Raw genomic sequence first — 27,480 nt, forward strand, 5'->3', positions numbered from 1 at the left:
GTGAAACCTCTACCAATTCCACTCACATTCGTGATCCTGGGCCACGAATGTGGATCCGTGGCTTCGTAACGCATCGTGCCCATGTGTAAACCCAGCCTAGGACATTGCAAAGCGAACACATTGCATTGCATAGTGTTTAAAAGCGTCACAACAGTAAAGTGAGGAGCCTTTTCTCTCAGAGCTACATTATCATGTCAATGAATTTAATCTTTATTAAGGACACATGTGCGAACACATAGTTACATTAAAAATAGAGAATATGGAAATGTATTAAAATACTGCAAATAATGACAGCAACATTGACAGTAAAAAATATAAGCCCCATCAGTTCTAACTGTCGGTCAGAAAAAGGTCAGAGGTCAGTGACTCCACATTATTTACATGAGGTGAATCTCACTGAGCTGATCTCAGACACACCAGAGTCTGGAAAAGTGTCCAAGTCCACACATTCATCGATGTATTTATTATATGACAGGGTGAACATTAACAAAGAGCAAAACAAGTTTGAAGCTAATGCTTTTGCTGATGCTCATGATCAGCTCCAGTCCCTGGTTGGGCTTTTCTACATTAAATTAAAATGACATTTGTACATTTTGCATTTCTTTAAAAGGCTCACAGACAGAAACTGGACCTGACTCCTGAAACATCACTGATGCCCTGAACCAAAATGGGATTAATTACAAAAAACTAATTGTCTAAGTCTGTAATTTCAAATTTAGAAGCTCAGCAAATGTTTGACTGATTGGAAACTTCTGGAAGCTTAAAAATGTGCAGATGTGTCTATTTTAAGTTATATTATAGCAAACAATAAAAAGTTGCTAAATCATAATTGACTTAATATAAAAGGCTTCGTCTGTTGCGGCCCCCGACCAACACTGGGTTCGCATTTTTGGCCCCCGGTCCAAATGAGTTTGAGACCCCTGGTTTAAATGAACTGCAATTCAATTCAATTCTCAATATAAATGTAGCAGGCCACTGTTTTTCCATACTAAGACATGTTCTTACCTGAGTTTTGACGAGTTGATGCGTACCTGTCTGGTCTTTGTGCGTGTGCTCAGTCACGCAAAAAGACCAAAGATGTTGTTAGCATTTAGCCTCTACCAGCATATTCCTATGGACCCAAACTGGGGTGAAGTTAGAAGCGACCAAGCCCTTCCACGTTTCCCCTATTTAAATAGATCCAAGTATAGTCAGACAAAATTAAACATGTCGATTTTCTAAGCGGAGAAAAAGGGGTACCATATTGTCAGGCGTAATGAAACCTTAGGAGCACTTACGGTGAAGTAACTGTATTTAAATAGGGAAAACGTGGAAGAGCTTGGTCGCTTCTAACTTCACCCACGTTTGGGTCCAAAGAGTAGAGGAGCAGAGGCTAAATGCTAACAACATTTTTCTCACAAAGACCAGACAGGTACACATCAACTCATCTAAGCTCAGGTAAGAACATATCTCAGTATGGAAAAACGGTGCTTGTTCCTTGCCCCACTGGGGCACCCCCAGTGAAAAAGGTTTAGACTCATCTCTGACACACTCGTCTACACCTGCATTGCTCACTCTTGTCATGGTAGTCTCAAGGCTGGCTGTGCCAAGGAGGGCATGCAGTGAAAACATCTGTTAAATCATGGGGCGACAGGTTTTCTTTAAATACTTAAAATACTTTCTCTGTGTTCACGAAAACAGAGTTACTGCAAAAATGTTAGTATGACATAAGTATTTATAGTAGTAATTCTGAAAGGTTATGTTTGAAAGTACACCAGATAATACATCGCATGCTGTGGGCACATATATCCCTAATACTTAGTCAATTTGGCATGAGCATTTAGCCAAGTGCTGATTTAGAATAGCTTTGCAAAGAACATGTTAAAAGGCATCATCAAGCCAGGAACATAAACTTCAAGCTGGCATTAAAACCAAATCTTACAACAACTTTAAATTGTTATTGAAAAATACAGTAGGCCGACGGGACAAACTGTTTTCTGCGGTTGTCTGCACACTGGGTCAAGGACAGCCTGTGCCTCTACGTCCTCTGAATCAAACAAGCTACTCTTTGACTTTGTGTTTAAATGGTTAAGAGTGGCCCCGTGGTGATGTGCAGTCTGTTTGGCTTTTGTCGCGAGATTCAATCTGAGCAGCTCTCATCTGTGACCTGTATATCGTTTTGTATGTGTTTTCTTGCCGCAGTGACCTCCTTTCCACAATGTAAAGACGTTCACATATTTGCTCTTTGTGTGGAACGCTGACATCATTCCTTTCTATGTTTCTAACCTGATTTAACAGCCTCTCCTGGGATCAGCTTTATGGGTTTTCAATTGCCTCATTCACATGTATGAAAAGGATGTGCCTCCCAAATGTATTTCCTTAATGATTTCAGAAGTCCATGTTATACGGAGAATAGCAATTACATGAAAAATATACATTTCTCATAGATGCACGCCTTGGTGGGCTTATAGCAATAAATCAAATTGTATGCACTCATTAGAGCGAGATCTTTTCATAAGGAAAGGAAGATATGTTTTAATAAGGAAACACTGTGATGAACATAAAATAATAATAATCATACACGTTCAAATATATACATTGTCAAAACCACTAGTCAGAGATTAGCTGCGCATACCACATAATAACTGAAATATGAATGAAAATACTTCACATAAAGGCATTTGAACACTACAATATATTTACCAGAAAAGGCAGAGTTCTTTGTGCTCCTGTTTCCTTAAAGGAATAGGCCACCGTTTTTACATACTAAGATATGTTCTTACCTCACTTTAGACGTGTTAATATATCCCCGTCTGGTCTTTGTCCGTGCGCTCTGCCAGGCAAACGGAGCACATACGCAGCCTCTCCCACATGTGAGATAGCTCCGAAAAAGCTCACGATAGAAGCTACCAAGCTCTTCCACGTGTTCCCTATTTAAATAAAGTTACGTGAAGTGTTTTCATGCGAAGTATATTTACACAGAAATGTAACGTGTCGATTTTATAAGCAAATAAAAAGGGGGACTATATTGTGAGGCGTAATGATACGAGGAGCAAAACGTCCGCGCAGTAACTCCTAAAGACTTCCCCCGCTCACTTCCGTCAATAACCTTTAGGAGTTACTGCGCGGACGTTTTGCTCCTCGTATCATTACGCCTCACAATATAGTCCCCCTCTTTATTTGCTTATAAAATCGACACGTTACATTTCTGTGTAAATATACTTCGCATGAAAACACTTCACGTAACTTTATTTAAATAGGGAACACGTGGAAGAGCTTGGTAGCTTCTATCGTGAGCTTTTTCGGAGCTATCTCACATGTGGGAGAGGCTGCGTATGTGCTCCGTTTGCGTGACAGAGCGCACGGACAAAGACCAGACGGGGATATATTAACTCGACTATAGTGAGGTAAGAACATATTTTAGTATGTAAAAACGGTGGCCTATTCCTTTAATATGGTTTTGACTGATGCAAGTCTATACATTATTGCCTGCAGCAACAAAACATGATTTTCCCCTCAGTGTTCACATTTTAACATTTGATTCCAATCTTTATGGCAAACTTGCCTACTGAAGTTTTGTTTGTTCTCCATCAAAGCAAAATATAGTTCATTTGTTGTAGGATATAGAATGCTTTGTGTCGCCTCTGCATTGATACATGTTCAGTATTTTACGTTTTATAAATTGGAGAATGTATATGCGTTAATTTGAGTGGCCCCAAATTAGCAGCGGTGTTTTTTTCTCCATTTACCTCCATTTTTAGCCAACAGCATGCTAACAAATCAAACAACTGAAGTAGAGGTATTACTCAAAATTGTGTGTGTGTGTGAATGAAGGAAGTGATAAGCTTTTGATGAGGGAACTCCATTATATTCCATTATGTTCCCTTTAAAGGATTATGACAGATTAGATAACTCAAAGTGCCACCATACCAACTCCATCCACAGGGGGTCAGTAGTGGAATAAATGATAACCCCAAAAATGCATCATGCTTTGTAACTCATTGGATGCTGCATTTACTTTTTATAGATAACTGTACCCCTACAATCATATAGGGCAAGCATTTTTCCCAGTGCAACCATTTTTAAAAGTAATATTTAGGCTACAAAACATTGTAAATGCGAGGATCTTGTTTTGGCTTGTGTTGCATCAGCTTCATTTCTCTTCTTGACTGAGCTGACATTAGCCTCTCACATTGAGATGAGGCTGGTAATCAACACTAATGTCCTAAGCAAATGTGCATTATTAATAATATATCACTGGGCTTGAACAAATATTGGCAAATGACCATACCTGTAAAAACCTGTGCACCTAAATCTATGCTAGTTTGAATGAACTCAATCCAATTCTCAATATAAATGTAGCCTCATAAGCACCCCCAGTGAAAAAGGTTTGGACTCATCTCTGAGACACTCGTCTACACCTGCATTGCTCACTCTTGTCACGGTGGTCACAAGGCTGGCTGTGCCAAGAAGGGCATGCAGTGTAAACATCTGTTAAATCATGGGGCGACAGGTTTTCTTTAAAGAATACTTTTTCTGTGTTCACGAAAATAGTCAGAGTGACTGTAAAGATGTTAATATAAGTATTTATAGTAGGATTTTTCGAAGTGAACATTACACATGCATGCTTTATGTCACCTCTGCATTGATGCATATGTATTAGGTCTGGGACAAAATATCGATACTTTTTCAAGTATCGCAATACATTCAATACTTTGCATTTTTGGAGGCCAGACATATTTACCACAACTGCCTCTAAAATCCTGCACTGTCCCTCAAAAAGGTGTTAATTCGGGTCTGAAGTGCCGCCATGCACGAGCTTAATATAGAAGGTGCAGTTACACGTATGACCTGAGGTGGCAGTAGTGAGTATAAAATGGCTAACTTGCATCTAGCCCCTTTAAGGTAAACCTATTACAAATCATAATTACTTACTGTATCGCAATATGTATCGGATCGGCCCCTGAGTATCGTGATACGTATCGGATCGTGACAAAAGTGGATCGTACCAGCCCTAATTTGTATTTAACGTTTTGTAAATTGGAGAATGTACAGTATATGACACTTGATGTGAAAGGTCTGTGCTTTTAACCACACCAAAAGTTAATTGGAGGGGCCCCAAACTTGCAGCCGGCGGCAATACTCCAATTACCACCATTTTTAGCTAACGGCATGCTCGTAAATCAATGGCACAGTGGTAAGCTTTCGATGAGGGAACTCCATTATAGCATGTGTTAATCTGGTGTAGTTTTATTGTGTTTAGCACTTTGAGATTCCTTGGAATAAAAAGTGCATTATAAATTAAATCATTCTTCTTCTTCTTCTGCAAACCATTGTAAGTACCGGAAAGAGGATCTTGTTTTGGCTTTTGTTTTGTTGCCATCTGCTTCATTTCTTTTCTCGACCGAGCTGACATTAGCCTCTCTTCTTTTACGGGATCTATTTGAGAGTTGTGTGGTGGCGATCAGAGGCGCGGCTGCTTTGTGTGAATACATTTAGGTGGCACTGGTTCATTCCACTGCGTCATTATCAGGCCAGTGCTGTGTCATTACGGAGCTAAGGCATGGGAGGAACAGCAGGGGACAAGGTTGAGCTGTCGATAGATCCTCCTCCGCCCTTTGTCTGTCTGTATGTCTGTCTGTCTGCTACACCGTTAGACAGTCTACTACAGCCTCAAGTTTTATATCTAATCTTGGACTCATTTCCTTATTGTGTTTCTCAAAATAACTGGTTTAATTGCAGCAGTGAGATGAGCAAGTGCTGGGTCAGAGGGAAAGTTGGAAAGGTTACAAGGATCACATCTGAAGTAAACATAGAAAAGTTTGAGAAACACCATGGTTTTTAACTGTCATTGTTGTGGTTGATTTGTGCCCATTGGCCTTTCCCTTCAACAATATGATCTTGTATTTGTCTTGAAAATAAAGCCTGCCGTTTTTTAATGCGCTCCCATCGCTCCCGTTAGATTAGAGATCCTGACTCTCCATCTATCCTGCAGCTCAAGTCTTTATTGGGCCATATTTCCACTTTACTTTTCGCCCTTCGCCGTAACCCTCTCGAGTGGAAACCGTGTCGTTTAGAGAAACACGCCAAGAACAAGCTGACCTCTGAGAATTAGTCGTCTTCTTCGAAAGAGCTTAATAGTTTCTCCTCACAGAATCGTCGGCCGTTTTGTGGACTCTGATCAATTGACATGCATGAATAGCTGCAATCACTGGCTTTTAAATGTAAGGCATCAGGGCATAAAGTGGAAAGAATTGGATGTACAATAGGTCATATTTAACTACATTGTCTATAATGTACTGTAATAACATAAGGCTTCTTAATAGTTGACTGTCATATAAGATTACAAAGAACACAAAAAAACTATTAAAAAAAGTAGACTTTAGTGAAGTAAGAAACTGTACAACTGTGTATGGTCCCTATATTGATGGCTACACAAGTAAACAGTCAATCATTGAAGCTTGGGGCAAGAGCTTTTGAATATCGCATTTCCTATATGACTCCCATACTGCATTCCATTAGTAACCTTCTCTGTAAATAGTTACAATTGACTCGATTTGATTGCTCTGTGCATAAAATAAAGTCACACAGACTCATTGATTAGACACACACGGCCACGTACAATTTCACCTCTCACTCCGTGTCCCGTCTTTCTGTGCCTTTTCAACAAATGGTTGTATTTTCATTTCACTCCACCAGGATTTCACAGGCCACTGAAGCATATTGTCATGCTATTGTGTTTTGCATATACTATGCGGAAATACAAAGGCACAAACCATGTTGGCTGAGTAGGCCCACATCTGTTGACATGACATGCGGGACAAAGAGAGAGAGAGAAACGAGGGATGCTGTGTTTCTATGGCAACCACAGAAAAGTTGACCCCCTTCACTACAGTAGCCCAAATGTCGGTACCAGGAGCAGATGTATCAAAAGAAGAGTGGACGGAGTGTTGCAGAACAAGTGTAGTTGTTATTTTAGTATGATGTTTCTCAAATACAAATACAAATACAAATACAAATACAAATACAAATACAAATACAAATACAAATACAAATACAAATACAAATACAAATACAATACAAATTTTGCCTGAAGAAGGCCATGCTGTGTATGCTGGAGCGGGACATGACCAGCTCATCTCTGTGGAGAAATTGCATCTTTGTTTTGACAACAGATGGTCGAGATAAATCACTGTAAAAAACAGCTTTTTGCAACAGCTCAGTTGCCTTTACAGCATACTGTAGTATATTTCCTGAAAAGATTTGCAGCATCATTGTTTGAAAATTGTATTTAATTTTTAATATTCAAAACAAAATAACTTGTCTCTGCACACTGAAGAAGGCCATGTTGGTTGAAATTAGTTTTACATTACCCTAACTATTATTGAATTACAGTATGTATCAAGTCAAAAATATTCAGTGAAAACAACTGAGCTATCAAATGTTTTCCATGTTGAAGGTGCTTCATGGTAAAAACGTATACAGGATAAGGTTATTCAAGTAAATGTAACCACCACATGATGCCACAAAGCCAGTGGATGATCCACTCACCCCCAGCAGCGCCTCTTCCTGTCCCCACTTACACTTACACAACAATGGGCTACGTCTCTTTCATCTGTCCATGTGTGCTGTTCACTAGACCCCCGCCGGGGCCGCTGCCTGTCTCGCCTCTTTTCATTTGGTCCTGAGTCACCACTTTTATCCATAGGATGAAAGGACAGCCACCCTTCCATTGTGAACAAAAAACACATTCAACAACACCCGTCACTCTTATGGCTATTGCGCCTCTTAGCTGTTTCATAATCATTATATTGTTATTATATGACAGGTGCGCCCCTCACCCCCGTGCCCTCGGCAGGTGATTGCATCTGTAGGTGTGTTTGACAGGAGGGGGGCCCAGATACAGAAGAAAAAAAAATTGTGTATGGGGGGGGGGGGGGGGGGGGGTATGTGCCCTGTAATTATGGCCTCCCATGTTGAGCAGAAGCATCAGAGGGAAGTCATTTGTTGCGCTATATTTAATCAGACCTGATAACAAGGCTGGCTACAGCTGTCTGGGCCCATTCGCAGAAGGAAGACATGTGCTGTCGAGCCATTTCCGCTATTAGGGTTTAATACCGGCCAGGCTTTTATTTCTATACTTTCAGTCGTCAAATCTGACCTTTTTGCTCTAATTTGTAGGCATTTTGACAAGTAGCCCCGCAGTCTGACTTGCACCATTTCTCCCATGGCTCAACCACATGATTAATAGAGCACTCTGAATGGTTACTGTGCACTTTGGGACGCCATGAATTTCTTTACCTATGTGATTTAAAATAGCCTGGCTTGGCTGTGCATCCTGATAATGATTTGAATTTAGATACTTACATTAATTTTACCCCTCTGTCTGTCTCTTCTTAGGGTTCAAGTTGAGTTCTATGTGAATGAAAACACATTCAAGGAGCGGCTCAAGCTGTTCTTCATCAAAAACCAAAGATCCAGTAAGTAAAGATGCATTTTTGTATTTTTTTTTTGCTATGTCATTGTTGTATTTAGTCATTTTTGTGCATATTTTCACTTGGAGTTTAGCATTTACTCCGGTTCTGTGCTGACCTGTTTCGAGAGTACAGTCTATAATTTTACTTAAACGAAGAGAAAAACAAATACTGCCCTAATCTCTGATTGCAACTAAACCAACAATTTTGCCTTTTGAGCTGCATTTAGAATGAGACCTGACTTGGAGAGTCCGACAATATTGCCAAATTGGGGAAGTGTAGTTAAAGTGCGATCTGTATGTATGAAAATACATGTAAATGTATGTACATGTTTAAGTATGGAGTTCGGTCAGAGATGTTTTCCATTTGTCTCTTCTGTTTATTACTATGATGAGCACAGAATTTCTTGATGCAGTAGGAAGGGGCCAGTTTGGATGCCACGGTATCTCATCTCTGCTGTTTGCTGATATTGCCCTGTTGGCTTAATCAAACCAGGACCTTCAGGGTGTACAGGAGCCGATTGCCCTCAGGTACCTTAACCCTGTTGGAGCCTTGCCTCAGGTGGAGGAGTGTCTTGTTCACGAGTGAGAGACGAATACTGCGTGAGCCTGCCAGGCGGACTGTGATGCCAGTAACAAGTTTCTTAGACATGTGGTACTCTAAAAGGAGTTTTTCAGTAATGAGTTTCTTTTCTAACTTACTGTGAGTTACTGTTTTTGTCATTTCCTCTGTAAAAATATATATTTTCAACAACTCACAACCCAACCGAAACAACAATGGAGGGAGGAACGTGAAGCACGTTTTCTTGCTGGGAAGTTGGTCACTATTTTTAGTTTGTGTCAGCATTGATGTTGTTGTTAAAATGCACGTCCAATAACGTGAGTATTGGCAAAAGCAGTTATCATAGATTGTTCTTTTAGTCAGACAGAAGGTTTGTTTTTCTGCTTTGATCCCGTGATCTTCGTCAGAAGTGTCACTTGGTGGGGAAAGTGACGTGTTGTAGGCTGCTTATATGGATTTACCAGTCAGTAGGGAGAGCTTGCGCCCCCTACTGACTGACGCCTTCTCCAGGACGGCATTCCAGGTGTGGGATAAGATGTACGCTCCGTTGTCCCGGTTCATACATGTTGGTCCACGTTTCCTGATCTCGTTGGCTTCTCTGATCCAGTGGTGATACGGATACGGCACGGATGATCATTGTCCCACCAGGTGATGCTTCTGAGGAATATCACAGGAAGTGATCGAAACTATTAAGTAGGTAAACAAACTTTCTGTCTAACTAAAAGAACAAACTACAATAGTTTAGTGGAGCTGTTGTCGGCAGCTGCTGAATGTAACTAATAAAGTAACTTGTAGTCTAACTCAGTTCCTTTTAAATCAAGTAATCAGAAAAGTAGCTAAGTTGCTTTTGTAATCAGTAATCAGATCACTTTATTAAGGTATCTGTGGCACCACTGCAGGTGGATTCGTGCAGCATCTGCAGTGGACATTGGACGTGCTACAGGAACCATGTCTCTCAGCTGGCCTGGGTACACACTGAGGTCCACGGGAGGAACTGGAAGAAGTCTGGGCATTTTTAAAGTGGAAGAAGATTGATGAATAGTTCTAGTTCACTTGATGACGCTCCTACTATGATGGCCTGGTTTGCATCATACATCATATCAAGCTGTTCAAAGCCTGAAACATATGTCGGTGTGAAAATTCCTGTTGAAAACAACTATATTATTATTTCCGAGGTCAAATAAACATGAAATCTCAAATTAATCTTGTTTCCATGGATATACAGTAGCAAGTTCAAAACAAAAGGAAAAAAAAACATTTGCTGAAACCCCTATTCTCTTCTTGTCATGATTCTTAGCACTTGCAACAACTGACAAATAAATAACGATAAACTCCAAGGAACAATTATGATTATAAGAAGACAGCTCAAGGCTAATTCAAGATTTGCGTCAACCTGCAATCCCTTTGATTGAACAATAACTGCAACATCATAATTTAGTGGGGGCACAGTAGCAGTGTTCTCATAATTCTCAAAGAAAGTTATTTATGTTTTTCTTTTTGTTTCGTTTTTTCACGGTGGCTCGGTTAGCGCTTGTGCTTCACAGCTAGAAGGTCCCGGGTTCGATTCCCACCTGGACGGGGCCTTTCTGTGTGGAGTTTGTGTCATGTTTTCCCTGTGTCTGCGTAGGTTTAGCCGGGTACAAATAAATCTTCTCCTTCTCCTTCTCCTTCTCCTTCTCCTTCTCCTTCTCCTCCTTCTCCTTCTCCTTCTCCTCCTCCTTCTCCTTCTTCTTCTTCTTCTTCTTCTTCTTCTTTTTGTTTGTTCCAATACTCTCCGTCCAGGCAGTTATCCCCAGTTTTGGTGAGAGCCAAAACGTCATCCGCAACCCAGTTCGATGAATCTTCTTCTACTTTGGAAAACACCTTTACAACTTTGATTAGTTAGTTTGATTAGTTAAAATGGCCTTTAAACCCCCCACAAAGATTAAAGATCTTGTTTTTCATAGAAGAAACAATGTGGTAATGAAACCCCAAAAAGATGTACTTCACCAAGAAATAATTTGGTGTAACGAGGCTATTTCCAAATTGCATTAATACTGGTTGATTTGTTGTTTTGTGCCCTGCAGGTCTACGGGTGCGAATGTTCAATTTTTCCCTGAAAGTGCTGAGCTGCCTCCTCTACATTGTCAGAGTGCTTTTGGATCACCCGGAGGAAGCCAGACAAGACTGGTAAGAATCATGGTGCAGTTTTTAACAAGTGACACAGGCTGAAAAAGCTGTGCACTGTGTACTGGCTGCGGTTACATCTGTTTCCAATGGGGTCTGATCTATTAGGTATTCGTGTGTGTGTGTGTGTGTGTGTGTGCAAATGTAGCTTTTGAAATAGAAAAAATAAACTTCTTTAATTACCCTTTCTGTGGTTTAATGCCTGCAGTGTGAACGGAGTCAACTGCACCAAAGTGAACACGTCATCTCAGCGCTGGAATGAGTTCGACTGGTAAGACATTAATTGGGGTTTAAAGGAATAGGCCACCGTTTTTACATACTGAGATATGTTTTTACCTAACCTTAGTCGAGTTAATATATCCCCGTCTGGTCTTTGTCCGTGCGCTCTGCCAGGCAAACGGAGCACATACGCAGCCTCTCCCACATGTCATATAGCTCCAAAAAAGCTCACGATAGAAGCTACCAAGCTCTTCCACGTGTTCCCTATTTAAATAAAGTTACGTGAAGTGTTTTCATGCGAAGTATATTTACACAGAAATGTAACATGTCGATTTTATAAGCAGATAAAAAGGGGTACTATAAAAAGAGGCGTAAGGATACGAGGAGCAAAACGTCCGCGCAGTAACTCCTAAAGACTTCCCCCCGCTCACTTCCGGCAATAACCTTTAGGAGTTACTGCGCGGACGTTTTGCTCCTCGTATCATTACGCCTCACAATATAGTGCCCCTTTTTATCTGCTTATAAAATCGACATGCTACATTTCTGTGTAAATATACTTCGCATGAAAACACTTCACGTAACTTTATTTAAATAGGGAACACGTGGAGGAGCTTGGTAGCTTCTATCGTGAACTTTTTTGGAGCTATATGACATGTGGGAGAGGCTGCGTATGTGCTCCGTTTGCGTGACAGAGCGCACGGACAAAGACCAGACGGGGATATATTAACACGTCTAAAGTGAGGTAAGAAAATATCTCAGTATGTAAAAACGGTGGCCTATTCCTTTAAAAGAGATATGGCTTTGCCCTTCAGGACTCCATATGCCCCCCTGGAGAAAAGTGGTATTTCCAGTGCTAGTCCCACGTAAAGAAAAAAAACAAAAAAAACTGTACAGCGCAATCAATACCGCTCCGCTAATGCAATTCGAAATGTTGATACAGCATTATGCATCGTGTTCATTTGTCACAATCCTTTATACATGGATTAGCTGTCAGGGCAAAACACACTGTAGTGGAGATAAACCCTATAACATTCGACTTTAGGGACACAGTGAGAAAAGCCAGAAGGTAGACATGGCTTGTGTATAGGGTAAGTCTTTAGCCCTGGGACCTATTGATCTAATGGGTGCGGGGTGTCACTGGCTAAGCTCTGAATCCAAATGACAAAGAAGTCTGACGGGGCTAGCTCAGGGAAGGGATGGGCCTCCTTCTGCTGTGAGCTTCTCCAGGCAAGCTGCCATAATAAATCTCCAGGGTGTCTTTCGTGGGGAAAAGACATTTCCCTTGTTATAAAGTGAGTACATTTCCACATTGGCTGAATTCAAGCTACACAGCTGTTAGATTAAAAATGATGCTTACTGTTAGCCTCTAGGTAGCCTTTTTTTTTTTTATTTGTTTGGGGGAATCAAAAACAATGCTTGAATCAAATGCTGTTTCTTTGTATTATGTGCTAGCGAAGCTTCAGCAACTGCAACAATGCTTCTTACAAGTTGAATATTTTATGTGGATTGATCATGATTTGTTGAATGTGGGCCCTAGAGCTCAAAACACCAAGAACCACTGACTTAAACAGAAGGTGTTTTGTTAGTCGTAACAAGCTTTAACTGAGTAGAGTTAAGCAAAAACTCTCAGTTTGGCAAAAAAGACCAAATAAACAAAAAGCAATTAGGCCATTAACCTTGGAACTGACAATATATCGCTGATACATTTGATCCTCCAGTCTTTATTTGAGCTGTTTTCAGGAGACACCACTGAAAGGCGGATCATGCACTATGCTTGCATTAGAGGAGATTCACTTATACCTATTGAATGTTTACAGGGCATCGCCATGGTTACTTCTCTTTGAATGACATCACTGAAACTATGAATAGAAAATCCAACAATAGCATGCAATAGCAACACGTGACCTGTTTCAATACCTATTTTCCTTGTCTTCCAGGAAACTAATCATCTGGGTGGACAGACCTCTGCCACTGTGGGCTCTGCAGGTTAGAAAGCACTACTTCTGAGCAAACCATGTGACCGCCTGTACAAACGCTTCCATATAGAAATCTCTGAGAGTATTTGACCAACGCAAAGCCGCAACACAGCGATGACTGAATTTACACATTGCTTGTACACACGGATCGTCTCTGGCTTCAGTGGCAGCCGTTCCCTCTGTAGCTCAATCGCCGCACGCCCACTGCTCGCGCCCACGCTCCTGTCTTCTTTGTGAAGACGCCTAATTTCTGTCTGCACGGGTCTCTAGGTCCCTCTCAACGTCTTTTAATGCCTTTTCTTTTTTCCACACAGGTCTTGGTGGCTTTCATCAGCCTCTCAGAAACAATGTTGCTTGTCTATCTAAGTTACAAGGTAAGATCAGATTAGCTTATTACTGGGCCACATGGAGTGATCGTTTTTACATGCATTTTTATCACAGGCATCGCTTGATATTACAAGCTCGACAAGCTTCTCACTGTGCTACAGTAATTATTGAATGAATTCCCATACTCTGTGGTGGTAAGCAACTATTGGAGCCACAGTAGTATACTGTTGGAAGTAAGGATTAGATGAATGAATGAATGAATGAATGAATGAATGAATGAATGCATTAATGAATGAATGAAGGAAGGAAGGAAGGAAGGAAGGAAGGAAGGAAGGAAGGAAGGAAGGAAGGAAGGAAGGAAGGAAGGGAGGGAGGGAGGGAGGGAGGGAGGGAGGGAGGGAGGAAGGAAGGAAGGAAGGAAGGAAGGAAGGAAGGAAGGAAGGAAGGAAGGAAGGAAGGAAGGAAGGAAGGAAGGAAGGAAGGAAGGAAGGAAGGAAGGAAGGAAGGAAGGAAGAACTTTATTGTCATTATACAACCGCACAACAATTGCGTTGGATGTTGGGTTAGTCGATTAGATATTGTGCAAACACCTTCCATCTATATTGTGCCTCAATTTTGTCTATACTCACGCAGAATATCAAGCACTTAACTCACAAAGAGGCTTATTATGAAGTTGACATACTTCTACTTATTTTAACCCATTTCAACACTGCAGCACGATTGATGTCAGATATAGACCTAACTGTATGTGTGCACCAGTAGAGAGTGGAGATGTGACTTCCAAAGACTCAAGAAAAGCAGACTGACAGTGCATCAACAAGCCATCGTGAAATGATCCGCATACCTTGACTTCTTTTTGCCACTGTAGCTTTTCATCCATTTGGAAAGCTGCTCTTCAGCCTGTCCTGCGGCTGTCTTACCCCCCTCCTGCTATCGGCGTACATCAGTGCTGCTCACGGCGCGGCCCCCGTGTCGATGCAACAGGCATCCTATCCCTCACCGCTGCTGTTCCCCTTTTGATGTACTTCATACCGTAAGCCTATGAAGGGCTCAGGGCAGATTACTCCGGAGGCTTGCAGCGGCCGTAGCATTTAGAGCCCACTGATTCCTGTGGACAGCCCCGCGCCTGTCCACCTCCTACACCAAAGCCACATTCAGGTCAGCGGCATAAAAGGCAAAGCAGCAGACGCATAAAGAAGCAATGGCTGACATCTTAATTGGGTGGAAAGTGGACGCTGAGTAATGCCTCAAAGGGCTTTGGGGGGTTGTATAACACATGTCGTTTATGGTCGTTTTCTCTTTGTACAAAATGTGGTCGATTGTCTTGCTTTATACTCGCCAGTCGTTCAGGTTGTGTGTTGATCCCTTCAGGCCCCCATTCTCAAACTGGAAAAAAATGTGAAATTCAATGATTAATAATTGATGATGGACAATTGTATTTAATTAGCTTTATTAACTACTGCGGGTATACCACAAACTTGCAGCTAAGTAATAAATTCTCATTACTGTGAATTAACATTAATTTACAGTGTGACTATGCAGGCTTTATTGGTCTCTATAGACAGTGGCAAAATGCTGCTGTTTTTCCAACCTGTCACAGCTATTACGAGCTATTATTTTATATGATGGTGCTGTCAAATGTTGCTTTGCTCACTGGTCATTCAGGGGACGGTAATGTGGTAATCCCTGAGGTCGTCTTGACAGTGGAGTTTCCTGACCTGACTCGGTGTCGATGTGTTTCCAGGGCAACGTCTGGGAGCAGGTTTGGCGCGTCCCGTTCATTCTGGAGATGATCAGCGCCGTTCCCTTCATGATCACTGTGAGTAGCATTATCCAGCCCCTGCCCTATAGGTAATGGGCGAGGAAAGCCCTTCTATTTGGTCCTCATGGTGGGGAGCTCACATTGCTGTAATACCACCCTCTGGTGGCCAGGGGTGACTCCAAAAGACACTTGGTTAACAGGAGTTTTATTTTTTCTTAAAATTGCTATGACCTATGTGACAACGCTAGGGTCAGTGTAATATTTTTTCAACCACGCTGGTTTTTGTACATCAGCTCTAAAAATTGGAAGCCTTCATAAGACAGAGCAGCCATGTTGATTTGACAGACCACTCGGGATCATTACTATGAATGGCGCTAAATGGAAAACCAGTTATCTCTTCTATCTTCTATCTATGATTATAGGTAATGTTTGCAGGAATGCGCTCCTAGTGGTTTTAAAAAGGTGCAACAACTTACCTCGGGTTTCCTTTAGGACTCAAGCAGGTTTGACAATATGTGAGCTGTCTCTCTATTGAAAGTTAAAGAGGGGGTATTATGCTTTTTTCAGCCACATAGCACCAGTCTATAGCACACTACAATGATGACGAAACCTTCTGTTGGTCTGTAAATGCAGTGGTTTTTCGAGGTTACCCGTTAGCTTGTTATAATCGACTACAGCTCATTGTTGATGAAAAGTCTGCAATAAACCACAAATGTGTAAAGCCAGGCTCATTGTGTGATCATCGTAAAGGCTGCTTCAAGTAGTTGCCTGCTTTATTGACGTTATTTGTGCATAATATGCTGCCTGTTTTCAATGAATGTTGTGAAGGTGAAGGTTGTTAGCTTGTCGCGGCTAATAGTGCCTTAGCTCCGGGAGAAACCACTCGGCTACGACTCACTGTAGATGAAATGTGAGCAGTAAACTACAAAATCAACAAGCCAGGCTCCGTGTGTGATCATCATAAAGGCTGCTTCAAGCAGTTGCCTGTTTTAGTGACGTTTTCAATGCATAATATGCTGCTTGTATTCAGTGAATTTTCCCGTTAGCTTGTCGCGGCTAGCTTGTTAGCTCCGGGAGAAAGCCACTCGGCTATGACCCATTGTAGATGAAATGTGAGCAATAAACTTCCAAATCAACAAGCCTGGCTCCGTGTGTGATCATTGTTAAACGGTTCTTTATGTGTGTGGTGGTTTTATTGACTTTATGTGTGCATATCTCTCGTTTTCACGTGATGACTCGAGGTTTAGCTTAGCATTAGCTTTCTCCGGAGGCTCTGTGCATCATCAAGGCCCAGCGCAGAACCAGACACTGAAATAAGTGTTCTTGTCACCGGTTTTAATCCTGGGTGTTTCGGTAACAGAAACACTGATGTGTGTCTTTGTAAAAGTCTGCTGTGGCTCCGGTTCACAACACATGAAGCTAATCCTCCATGATGACTCTGTTTACATCTTAGGGCTAGACACTGCGGGGAGGGGGTTCTGCTGAGGAGCAGTGGTTGGTTACTCGGCTGGTGACGAAAGGTTGGAGGCGTATCCTGGAGGTCGGAGGCGTTTCCTGAAGGAATCAGGCGTTTTATCCCTAAAATGGCTGCCATCGGAGTTTTTACAGACTACTCGAAAATACGTGAATGTGCTAAGGCAACACTTCAGGCATGTTTTTAATGAGGGAATGACTTAATAACATGATGTAAAGCTTGAAAAAGTCGATTTTGCATAATACCCCCCCTTTAAGAACCTCCAGAATACAATTCAAGGACATTTCCCAAACTTTTTGGGCTGCAACCCTTGACATTACCAGACCAACAACTCGATGACCCCACTGGAAAATTTAAAGCAGTGCTAAGTTTACCTCAATAAATCCTTTCCGTAGTCCCTCTGGGGTAATACAAGTGTTAATGGGATGATTGGGGGGTCTTTCATCTCCCCCTGGTGTCTCTGGCCAGAAAACCACAATTGCACCTTCACTGCCACCGGGTAGGTGCCACCAATGCACACTAATGCAATCACGAAGAAGAAGCTAACAGGCTAACAGGCAAAGCAAACTGTGGGCTAGCGCCACTTAAACAGTATGTACAGCCAAGTTTGAGTGAAAAAAATATCTCCATAGTGTAATTGGATGTACAATATCCCTCTGTCCCTTTGTCTTTTCTGTCAGTGTAGTATTTACTCTCACGGACAATTAATGAGTATAAAACCACAACATGCTACAACACCTGCAGTGGTGCTTATGGCCTCTAGGGGCATTAGTTACTTGTTTAAATGTTTGTTTAGATGCTATGTGTTGATATTTTTAATTCATTTAACTAAAATATAATTTTCTCAATCAGAAAGAACCCATGGTATAGGTTACAGAAAGGACAATACTTGTTCCTGGGTGGCTGAATTTTAATGGTTTGGGACCTTTTGATAGAAAAGGAATTATTTAAGACTCATTTGGTAATTTCATTGCATTGAATTAGAACTTTGTCAATTATGTGCAAGAGTCCGATATGTTAGGATAAAAAAAAGTTACACTCATTGATGGTACTTTAACAGAGGTTACAGGTCATGAGTAGCAGTGAGTACAAATAATTGTAATAAGTAATAGCTGTTTCTTCGTTAACTGGATCTTCAAGTCATTTTTACTTTGGATCCGCTGGTGGAAATATCTGGAGATTTGGTCATAGCTTTAGTCATCTCATTCACTAGATTTAGCACATTTGATTTTAGACTGCAAAAGAATTCCACTGATCAAATCTATGACTAAGCAAATTTGTCAAAATGGAATTTAACACGGGAGTCTCTCAGGGCCTGTGTTTTTACATAATGTGATCCCTGCATCATCTTCACATTTTCCAACCAAAAACATGCACAGCAGGTTAATGTTCCAGCCAGGTGATTCTTCATTAGCCTGACCTTACATATGGAGACACAGACGACAGCTTAAAAATAAAAGTACCTCTTAACACCACCTTATACCTTTAAAATTTTGTGCACATGATGACTGTTCCCTGTTGCGCATCGAGTCACTGTAAACAACATTTGGAGAAAAAAAAACATTTCTTTTCCCTCTTGACAGGTGATTTTGCCCTCTGTGAGAAACCTCTTCATCCCGGTTTTCCTCAATTGCTGGCTCGCCAAACATGCTCTGGAGAACATGATAGTAAGTAAAGCGCCTATATCCAATTTTCCTATTACTTCTCATCTCAGAATCCCTGCCATGTTGTCTTGTTGGCATGAGATTGCCAATTTTCTTTTTGCAGCTATTTCAACTTGTCGGCTTTATGTAACAATGCGCCAGGAGGTAATTCAGTCACTAAACATCGAGGAGTGTGAACTGTTTTGTTTGTGACTGAAGATTTCTTGGTACATTTGTGACTTCTTCTTGTTTCGTCTCAGTCTTGGATCGTCTCCATCTGCAAATACAATTTCAAGTTGGAACACGGTGTGAATTGTACAGAAAAAATAAAAAGAGGGGAATCATTCGCAAGTCTCAAACGACCATAATTATTCACAAGTGGCTGCAAATGAAATTTACTTTGTGTTGAAAGATTTCTTCATTTAAATCAAGAGGTGACGCTTTCTGTGTCTGCAACACACTTACTGAATAAGCTAGTAAGACAAAACAAAGGCTGAAAGACTGAAGTATATTCTCATCCATTTGTAGTCTTAAAATAGTAGACTGAGCTTGTATATCAACCCAAAGCAAAATCTGTGTATTTTTTGAGGGTTTCATGTTTTGATAATTATTCAATGACCCTGTTTCAAAAAAATATCAAAATCATCTCAAAAGTGAAATGTGGGCTGTTAAGTGATTTGTAATTTCAATATTTCTTCCTGTCATTTTATTAGGATGCGATACTATAATTTATGCCATAGTCTGGGTGAATACTCAATTCTGATTGGCTAACTGGTGTGTGTTAAAACTGCACTCACCTTATTCTGGAGGTTTGCGTGGGCGGCGCCATGAATTGTGCCCGCCCCTTTTCTCCTATCTGTTAACATGGGACTGGAGAAGTCCAGATAAAATCAGCTACTACACGAAAACAAAGCCGTTTTTTGTTTAAATGAATGGGCTTCGCGCTTTACCGGAAGTGCCGAGACAAAGCAAAAAGTGGCAAATGTGGGCGGGGCGGAATAAGGTGAATATTCCACGGTTATGGTGCGTTCCAGGCAACTGGTAATTTTTCCCACTTGAAAGTTACCAGTTACGCCTTCAGTGCATTTCAGGTGATTGTTTTGTTAACATTAGCAGCGCTGGGGGCCACCATTACTGTCTTCATCTCGTGTACGAACTCGTAGTAGTCTCAGGTTTCCAAGTTTCCAAGTTGTAATTACCAGTTCGAGCGGCGTTCCAAGACATTTTTCCAAGTGGGTAGTGGTAAATTTACCAGTTGCCTGGAACACACCAAGTCTGGCAACAGAAAAAATCCTGGTCTATATCCAGCTGTTTCCATAGTAACTACAAACATATGAGCTGGACCTAGTTTTAGGTAAAACGGCTTAAAACATAAAATAAATCCTACCCTGGACAGTGGACATAAAAAAAAGCAAACAGGCCACAATGAACCTGTTTCAGTTTATGGGACCATGGTATAAGCGTATGAAACAACTTGGAACCTTATACATTATACAGTTTTAATGCACGACGTGGAGTGCATTAAAACTGTATAATGCACGGCTCCAAGTTGCTTAATCCTTACATATGATTATCAGTTTTCAATGCAATTTTTTGTCCACAGCACTTTTGAAAAGAGACCAACAAATTATGAACTGCATTTCAGAACATCTGTGTTGTGGTCTAAGGATTAACGGGTTTTATTCATTGTGAAGATGCCATGGAAACAGGAGATTTAGTTGTTTGCAAAAAAAAAAAAAAAAAGTATGTGTACCCAGATGATTGCATTTTTCAGTGATTTTAATTGCGGTGAATTGTGCAGCCCTGATTCCAATCCAGTATATTTTAATGGACATTTTGCACAGTAGGAATAACCTGACAGTGATTTGATGGTCAGAATAAAAGAGGAAAAGAGCGCTGCGTGGGTCAGTGCGTAAAGATGTGCGGAGAAAAAACATTTTCATCAGTTCTGGGAAAAGCGAAACTGTCCCCAAAGACAAAAACATCCAAGACATGTTGTTTGGGGAAAAATGTGAAACTGCCGTTATAATTGCATGACTTTTGGACATAAAAACTGATTTCATGGCATTTCTCCAGTTGAAGCTGGCAATACAGTTTCCAATGAATTTTGTGTGTGTGTGTGTGTTTGCAGAACGATCTCCACCGAGCGATTCAGCGTACACACTCAGCTATGTTTAATCAGGTGGTGATTCTCATCAGCACTCTGGTCTGCCTTATGTTTACATGGTGCGTATGCCACATCACCACACTCTGGGAACCTCCGGGAGGGATTCCATCTGAGGAAATAGCTTTTCACTGTTACTCTGACATACAGGTGGGGGGATAATAAGACGACACAGTAGGAAAGGGAGAGAGAGACGAACGGGTAATTGGTTACTGTGAAGGGAAGGTAGCGCTTCTAAATGACAACTAGTTGATCAGATGAGAGCAGTGGAGGTGACACGTGGAAGCCGCTGATAATCCGAGAAGTCCCACACACGGTGAAAATGAAGCTGTCTGAATGTACCCACATTGACATTTACCTGCCCGATCAATACTTCGAAGATCATGATGATGTGCACAGCGACAAATGGCACACTTAAAGCTTATACGTACATACCTGCCTCCTACTGATGACAGGCTTTTATTTAAATGTCATGAATTATATGTTGAATCAATGTGGTTAAATGCTGCAGTATCACGGGACAAATCATTCTACATATTGATGGAAGCTGTGTAGGTTTACAAAGGAAACACGGCATTGTGTGAGAGAACAATGCGGCCCGTCTGAATGTCTTTTATGTATGGCGGTCAATTCAATTCAAAATGAGGAAAATCAAAACCATATAGAGTTCGGGAATGTGATGTCATGTCGCTAAGCATTATGGGATTAGCAGCAATTGTAAACTAAGCGATTTTAAAAGTTAAAAGACTGGAGTTATTGTTCGCATTAAAACACTCGGACACCACAGTGTGTTAGATTTATTTACTAGCAGTAACAGCTAACAGCTAACAGAGTTGTTCCACCACTATTTTCTCCACTTTTTATTCTGTTTTTAGCTAATGTTAATCAATGGAAATGTATGCTAACAGCTGCAAAGATGGTGGATCTCCATGGTAACTGTGGAATTTCCCGAAAACTAATTGCAAAGAGAAACAATAAATTGCAAAATCAATTAAATCTAAAAAAAGACGGAATTGCACACTTTTTTGCGTACACTGCCTTAAAGATGTTAACCCCCACAAGAACCGACCACATTTTCTCCAGTTTGGCAGAAATGAGACAAAAACGGGACATGAAAAGCGATGAAAAAGTGACAAAAATGCAACAATAAAGTGATTAAAAAAAAAGTGATGAGAAGGTGACAAAAAAGGGACAATAAAAGCAACAAAAGACCTAAAAAAAGTGACAAAAAAATCTACTAAAGACCGACAAAAAAGACAGAAGTGTGACAGAAGAGTGATGATAAAAAAAAATAAAAAAAAATTGAGGAATAATTTTTTAGTTTAGTTTAGCTGAACTAGAGAATGTGCTTGGTTAAGGCAGGGGTTAAGAAGAGGTTAAACATGATGACATAATGTGCAAAAGTTCAGTTTCAGTCCTAATTTTCCTCAGCCTAATTAGGCTTGTTTAGGTCCTGGTTTAGTCAAATCTCTGTGTGTTTGACATGTGGTCGAAGGGACTAATTCACATCCTTGTTTCTTAATGAGACCTTTCATTTCTAACAGCCTCTCTATTCCCTCTATCCTCTCCACTGAAATGCAGTATTTGTGGCATCCAACACCTGGAGCGAGCGGGGAACAACCTGACCCTTTTCGACTCGCTGTACTTCTGCGTGGTCACCTTCTCCACTGTGGGCTTTGGAGACGTCACGCCCCAGATCTGGCCCTCACAGCTTCTGGTCGTCATCATGATCTTCGTGGCGCTCATCGTCCTGCCGATTCAGGTGTGAAACAGGCTGCCAGGGTGAAACAACACGTGCCAAAAAGTCATCAAGTCATTATGCATGCAACACAAGAAACAATAGTGTTGTAAGATTAGTCAGTAGAATTAGATTTGTTGTGACGCTAATATGAAATCCTAAAAGGCCGTGCAAGCTGTTTATGGTGTGTTGTGGTCTGAACTTTTTATTCTTTTACACACCTGATGGGGACATGACACTTGTTTAGGGCACGCATCATTGTGTTGACCACAGTGGAAAAAGTAAGTAACAGAATTACTTCGTTTTTGCTGATTTGGCTAATTCATTGCCAGTGGAACAATTGTGATTTTTCTTGCTTTTGACTTTTTTGTTTATTATTTTTTATTGCAAGTGTACAAGAAAAGAAAAAATACTCTTTTTGTTAATAGCACATTACCGTATTTTATGGAGTTAAAGTCGCACCAACAAAAAAATGCATAATCAAGAAGAAAACAAATATAAGTCCTGGCAACAACCTGGGCGCGTAACTGCACCGTTGACAAGCCTCTCCCGGGAGCACGTTGTTCAAGCACCCATTTGCAAACTCGTTCCTCTAGCTGTTCCCATCTAGCTTTTAGCTGCGATTAGCTTATTTTGTTTTCTTCATTGCAGTAAAAGTAACCTCCACTTTTCGCTAGTCCCTCACAAGTTTCTCCATCACTCCACACTTTCTTTCTGCTGCTCGATTACCGTTTTTTAAATCTTCAGTGGTACAGGAGTAGCAGATACTGGTACACAAGCCTACAGCACCCTCTAGCGGCTGTCAGTGTGAAAATAACAAACATGTGAAATATATATTTTTATATATAAGTCGCACCTAAGTATAAGTCGGACCCCCAGCCACACTATGAAAAAAGTGCAACTTATAGTCCTGAAAATACGTTAAGGCCTGTTCCATTGGCAATCTTTTTTCCACATAGTCCAAACCTACTCAAAATCCGCATAGCATGGCCGCTCCATCATCGCTGGTTATAAGAGTTAATCCACTTTGGTTCTGGCATACCCAAACTCGCATTTTCAGCATGACATTATCGTTAGGTAAGAAAAAAGGTGTGTGTAGGAGAGTAGGTTAGAAAGAGCTCCTTCTTCACAGCTTTCGGTGCAAACATGACATCTGTTCAGACGCTCAGGGGTGCGTTTGTTTTCACTGCAGGGGCAGCACGAACGCGTCAGGCACTTAGTCTTTTTTTATTTTTTTCATTTCTTACGACAGAAATAATGAAAAAGCTGTTTTACAAATTAAAATCAGACCGCAAGGCATTACATTACAGACGTCGGGCACTTCCTGTTTGACACTATAACGTAAAAAATGTCAGTGTCACAAGTCAGTTGTTTTCCAGGAGAGGGCGGAGCAGCTACTTAGAGAGCAGGATTCAGGAGAAATGCTCAGAACTGCGTGAATGAAGCCAAAAAAAACACTGTTTTTGATGAGGAAATAGCTTAATAACATGGTTAAAAGCTCCAAACAGTGCATGTTATAGGACCTTTAATGTTATCAGTATTCCTAAGTGTGTCTTATGAATGCACAGTTTATTGGTACTGTTGGTTTATCTGCAGGGTTTTCTTCCTATATTTACCCTCTTCACTTTTTAAGGAAGTGACTCATCTCGTCCCACATACATTTACATGCATTTTTCTTTGTCTCTACTCCCTTCAGTCACTCCCCAGATCTCTCCTCTGTCATCTTCTTTCGCAGATGCACTGTCTGTTGGGAGCTAACAATGGGAGGCAGTCACATGTTAGTTGTTCTGGGATGCAGCTTGGTAAATGCAGAGCAACAGTTGTTTGTCATACTTGCCTGTGTGCGTCTTGCAAACAATATGACAAAATGGGAGGTATTTTCGGGTTATTGTACACCTGTTTCCCGAGAATAGGCTCAAAAATAATTGCCTGCGACTCTGTGTGGTACAAATTGTGCGTGACGACAATTCACGTCTCTGCTGGTTATTTTAAAATGGTGTCACAGTCGCCAGGCCTTCAGTGAAAGTAGGTGTTCATCCCACACGCGCTTAACTGGCCATTGACTTGTTCTCACATTTTCTTTAGATGTAAGTGTTAGAATTTTTCTTTTTCTTTTTTTTTATCTGTGTAGTATGCAAAGGTACAAGAGAAAATGAACTTTTTAAGACCTTTTTTTTAATCACTCTTTCTATGCTGTTAATAATAATAGCAAACTTGTTAATGAGCAGAATTGCCATAGCAGTATTACCTGTTCATGCACTCTGATATTTTTGTGTTTCATGTCACATAACCTACTCCAAATTAAAATGTGTTGATTTTCTTTTTTTTGTACACAAAGTTCCCATACTCTAAATTGAGCCAAACTTTTTGATATTTTAATCCAGGGTTTCCAAGGGGCGCTAAATTAATCAAGCCAAAATCAAGGCCTTTAAAAGTAATTAAAAAAACATTAAATCAGATTCAAATTGCCATTAAATCTAAATTTCTTGGAAAATATAATTTTCACTCAATGACATGTTTATTGCATACATTTGTCAAAAATACAAAAACTATGGTCTAAAACAAATTCATGTACAGTTTTCACTGAAATGTTACACACTCTTTTGCTCAAAAGTTTCCTGATATGTCCTATTTGATTTTGAATATCAACATTTCCCCTCATTCCCATTTGATTGAATGTTTACAGATCTTACAAAATAAAACCTGCCAAGATTTGTGTGCATCTGTGGCATTAATTATATAGTTTTATGCATTAAAGATGAACTAAGCAACTTGCTAGTTCTGCTTTAATATGGCATTAAAAACAATACATTGGACTTGCTGTCACCTGTAGAAACCCTGTTAACACATTAGGTCTGTTGTCCCCTTATCAAAAACTTACTAAGAGTTATGTTTTGTTTCATTCATGTGCACAACTGACACTTTTAAGCTTAATTTTGAAACTGCCCCCTGTCTGCCCCTGTCTAGTGAGTGAACTTTAGTTAAAAATACATACATGTATAATTGTAATGGCTGTGATACAGTACTTGGTGTGATATTTGAATTGGTGGTACAGACGCCTTGCCAGTCTCCCAGCCATCTCTCATCCGTAAATACCTCTTGACATTTCGGCCCAGGCTCCGATCAGCTCCAGCCCTCTGCCCTCGCTCCCGCCCCCATGTGCGTAGACGCCGTTCTGCTCTGACCGCTCACGGCAGAGACAAAGATCGTATCAAGATTCAGTGACTGTCTTTCCCCTTATCGCCTTGTCCATCGCGTCCTCAGCACTTGCTTTGCTTCCTCCATTCAAAACAAAGCCAAGCGCCGTTTCTGTTGCATTAAATGTATGAGCATCACATGTCAACCGCATCATCTTTTGGCCGAGATCAAAAACACACGTGGTATTGGCCGGCTTGCTGCGTTTTAAAAATGCTATCAATGTAATCATAGCAACTGTTGAGGAGATAAAGAGCTTCATTATAGCTGGCAAAGAGTTCAAGGGAACAATAAAGACAATAAAGACGCTCTCCAGCCAGGAAGATTCATAAATATAATTGAACAAAAATAGACCGCATGAATCTTCATGCTTCACGCTATGCACAAGAATAACACAATTTTATCACCAAGAGCGGATAAGCCCAAGTAAATATCAAGGCATCTTTGTACTTTATATATATATATATATATAGTTCAGGGGTAGATGCTCCGTACCAGCCATTACAGCTTAAACTACACATAAGGATCAATACGACTGTAAGCTTAATACTGAAGGGGGTTATTTACCAGGCATTTCCTCATGTACAAAAGGAGTAATACGTACAAAAGAGGAGTTGCTCACAGTCATTTGTGCATTATTTACTCACGTAGTGTTCTCTCATTTACATATTAGATTTGTTTCCCTTATATTGTAGTACGCAAAGGTTACATCGTGTGCAACATGGGCACAAAAAAACATATTTTATTTTTTGGTTTGCACTAAAACCACCACCCACTGAGCTACTGTGATACGTAGCGCCACAAAACATTCATATCATCATCCGTTGTTTTCTCTGCAAAACAATCAGCTGAAGGTTTTGCTCTTTGCTCTCCTTTTGTGGATGGAGTGAGAATTCTTGGTTCTTAAAACTCGACTTTTCTAATCCACAAGAGAAATTACTTGTTCACCGAAGTAAAGCAGATGTCGTCCTGTAATGACAGAAGATGGTTTGGAGTCAAATAGAGATCCAAAAACTAGTATTTTCAGAGAAATTGGAAAAAGTTAAAACATTTCAAAACTATGACCAGGGCATTGTTTTGAGATGAGCATTGCAGACAGGGAGACACAGTTGCGGCATTTCACTTTTTCAAACACTTGGAAGAATTGCAAAGTTACGAGCTCTTGGGATGTGAAAAAAAAAAGAAGTCTGTTCTATTCTGGGCAAGTTTTGTTTTCTCTGTCTTATATTTTTAACCTCATCACCTCAACTATTTTATAAATAAAAATTCACACCATTGCTTTAGGCATTTCCTTTCAAGCAGAATATTATCCTTTGTACACAACAAAAAAACAATCCTGTCTCCGTGGGGTCTTCTTCTTCTTCTTCTTCTTCTTCTTCTTCTTCTTCTTCTTCTTCTTCTTCTTCTTCTTCTTCTTCTTCATGTTCTTCTCCGTTTATTCTTCTTCTTCATCTTCCTCTTCTCTGTCTTCTTCTTCATGTTCTTTTTCTCTTCGTCTTCTTCTCCTCCTCTTCTTCTTTATCTTTTTCCCCTTCTTCTTCTTCATGTTCTTCATCTCCTTCTTCAAGTTATTCTTCTTCTCCTCTTCATGTGATATCATATGAAGATCACTAACACATGAAAAAAAAAACTTTTTTTCTTTTGAAAAAAAACAAACTTTTTAAAAAAAAAAAAAAAAAAAAAAAAGTCAGGTTCCCAGGATAGATTGGTGGCGCGGTGGCTTATGAGATGGTAATCGCTGGTGAGGAACCAGAACCTGTGTAGTTCCATTTTTTTTTTAAGAAAACAAAAAATTGACCTCT

At 40.5% G+C, this 27,480-nt stretch overlaps 1 protein-coding gene across 2 annotated transcripts in view; it reads left to right on the forward strand.

Moving 5' to 3' along the window:
• The window catches only part of kcnt2b (potassium sodium-activated channel subfamily T member 2b), an 81,048-nt gene that overhangs the window by 21,768 nt on the left and 31,800 nt on the right, over positions 1-27,480 (forward strand). For both annotated transcript variants that reach the window (XM_079564274.1, XM_079564275.1), the window contains exons 2-10: positions 8,380-8,459; positions 11,081-11,183; positions 11,389-11,451; positions 13,337-13,385; positions 13,690-13,749; positions 15,447-15,521; positions 18,522-18,605; positions 20,713-20,807; positions 22,327-22,507. In XM_079564274.1, the coding sequence (XP_079420400.1) occupies positions 8,380-8,459; positions 11,081-11,183; positions 11,389-11,451; positions 13,337-13,385; positions 13,690-13,749; positions 15,447-15,521; positions 18,522-18,605; positions 20,713-20,807; positions 22,327-22,507 (790 nt within the window). The remainder of the gene's footprint in view (positions 1-8,379; positions 8,460-11,080; positions 11,184-11,388; positions 11,452-13,336; positions 13,386-13,689; positions 13,750-15,446; positions 15,522-18,521; positions 18,606-20,712; positions 20,808-22,326; positions 22,508-27,480) is intronic.

This window comes from Gobius niger (assembly GCF_951799975.1).
Source record: "Gobius niger genome assembly, chromosome: 10".
Taxonomy (NCBI): Eukaryota; Metazoa; Chordata; class Actinopteri; order Gobiiformes; family Gobiidae; genus Gobius; species Gobius niger.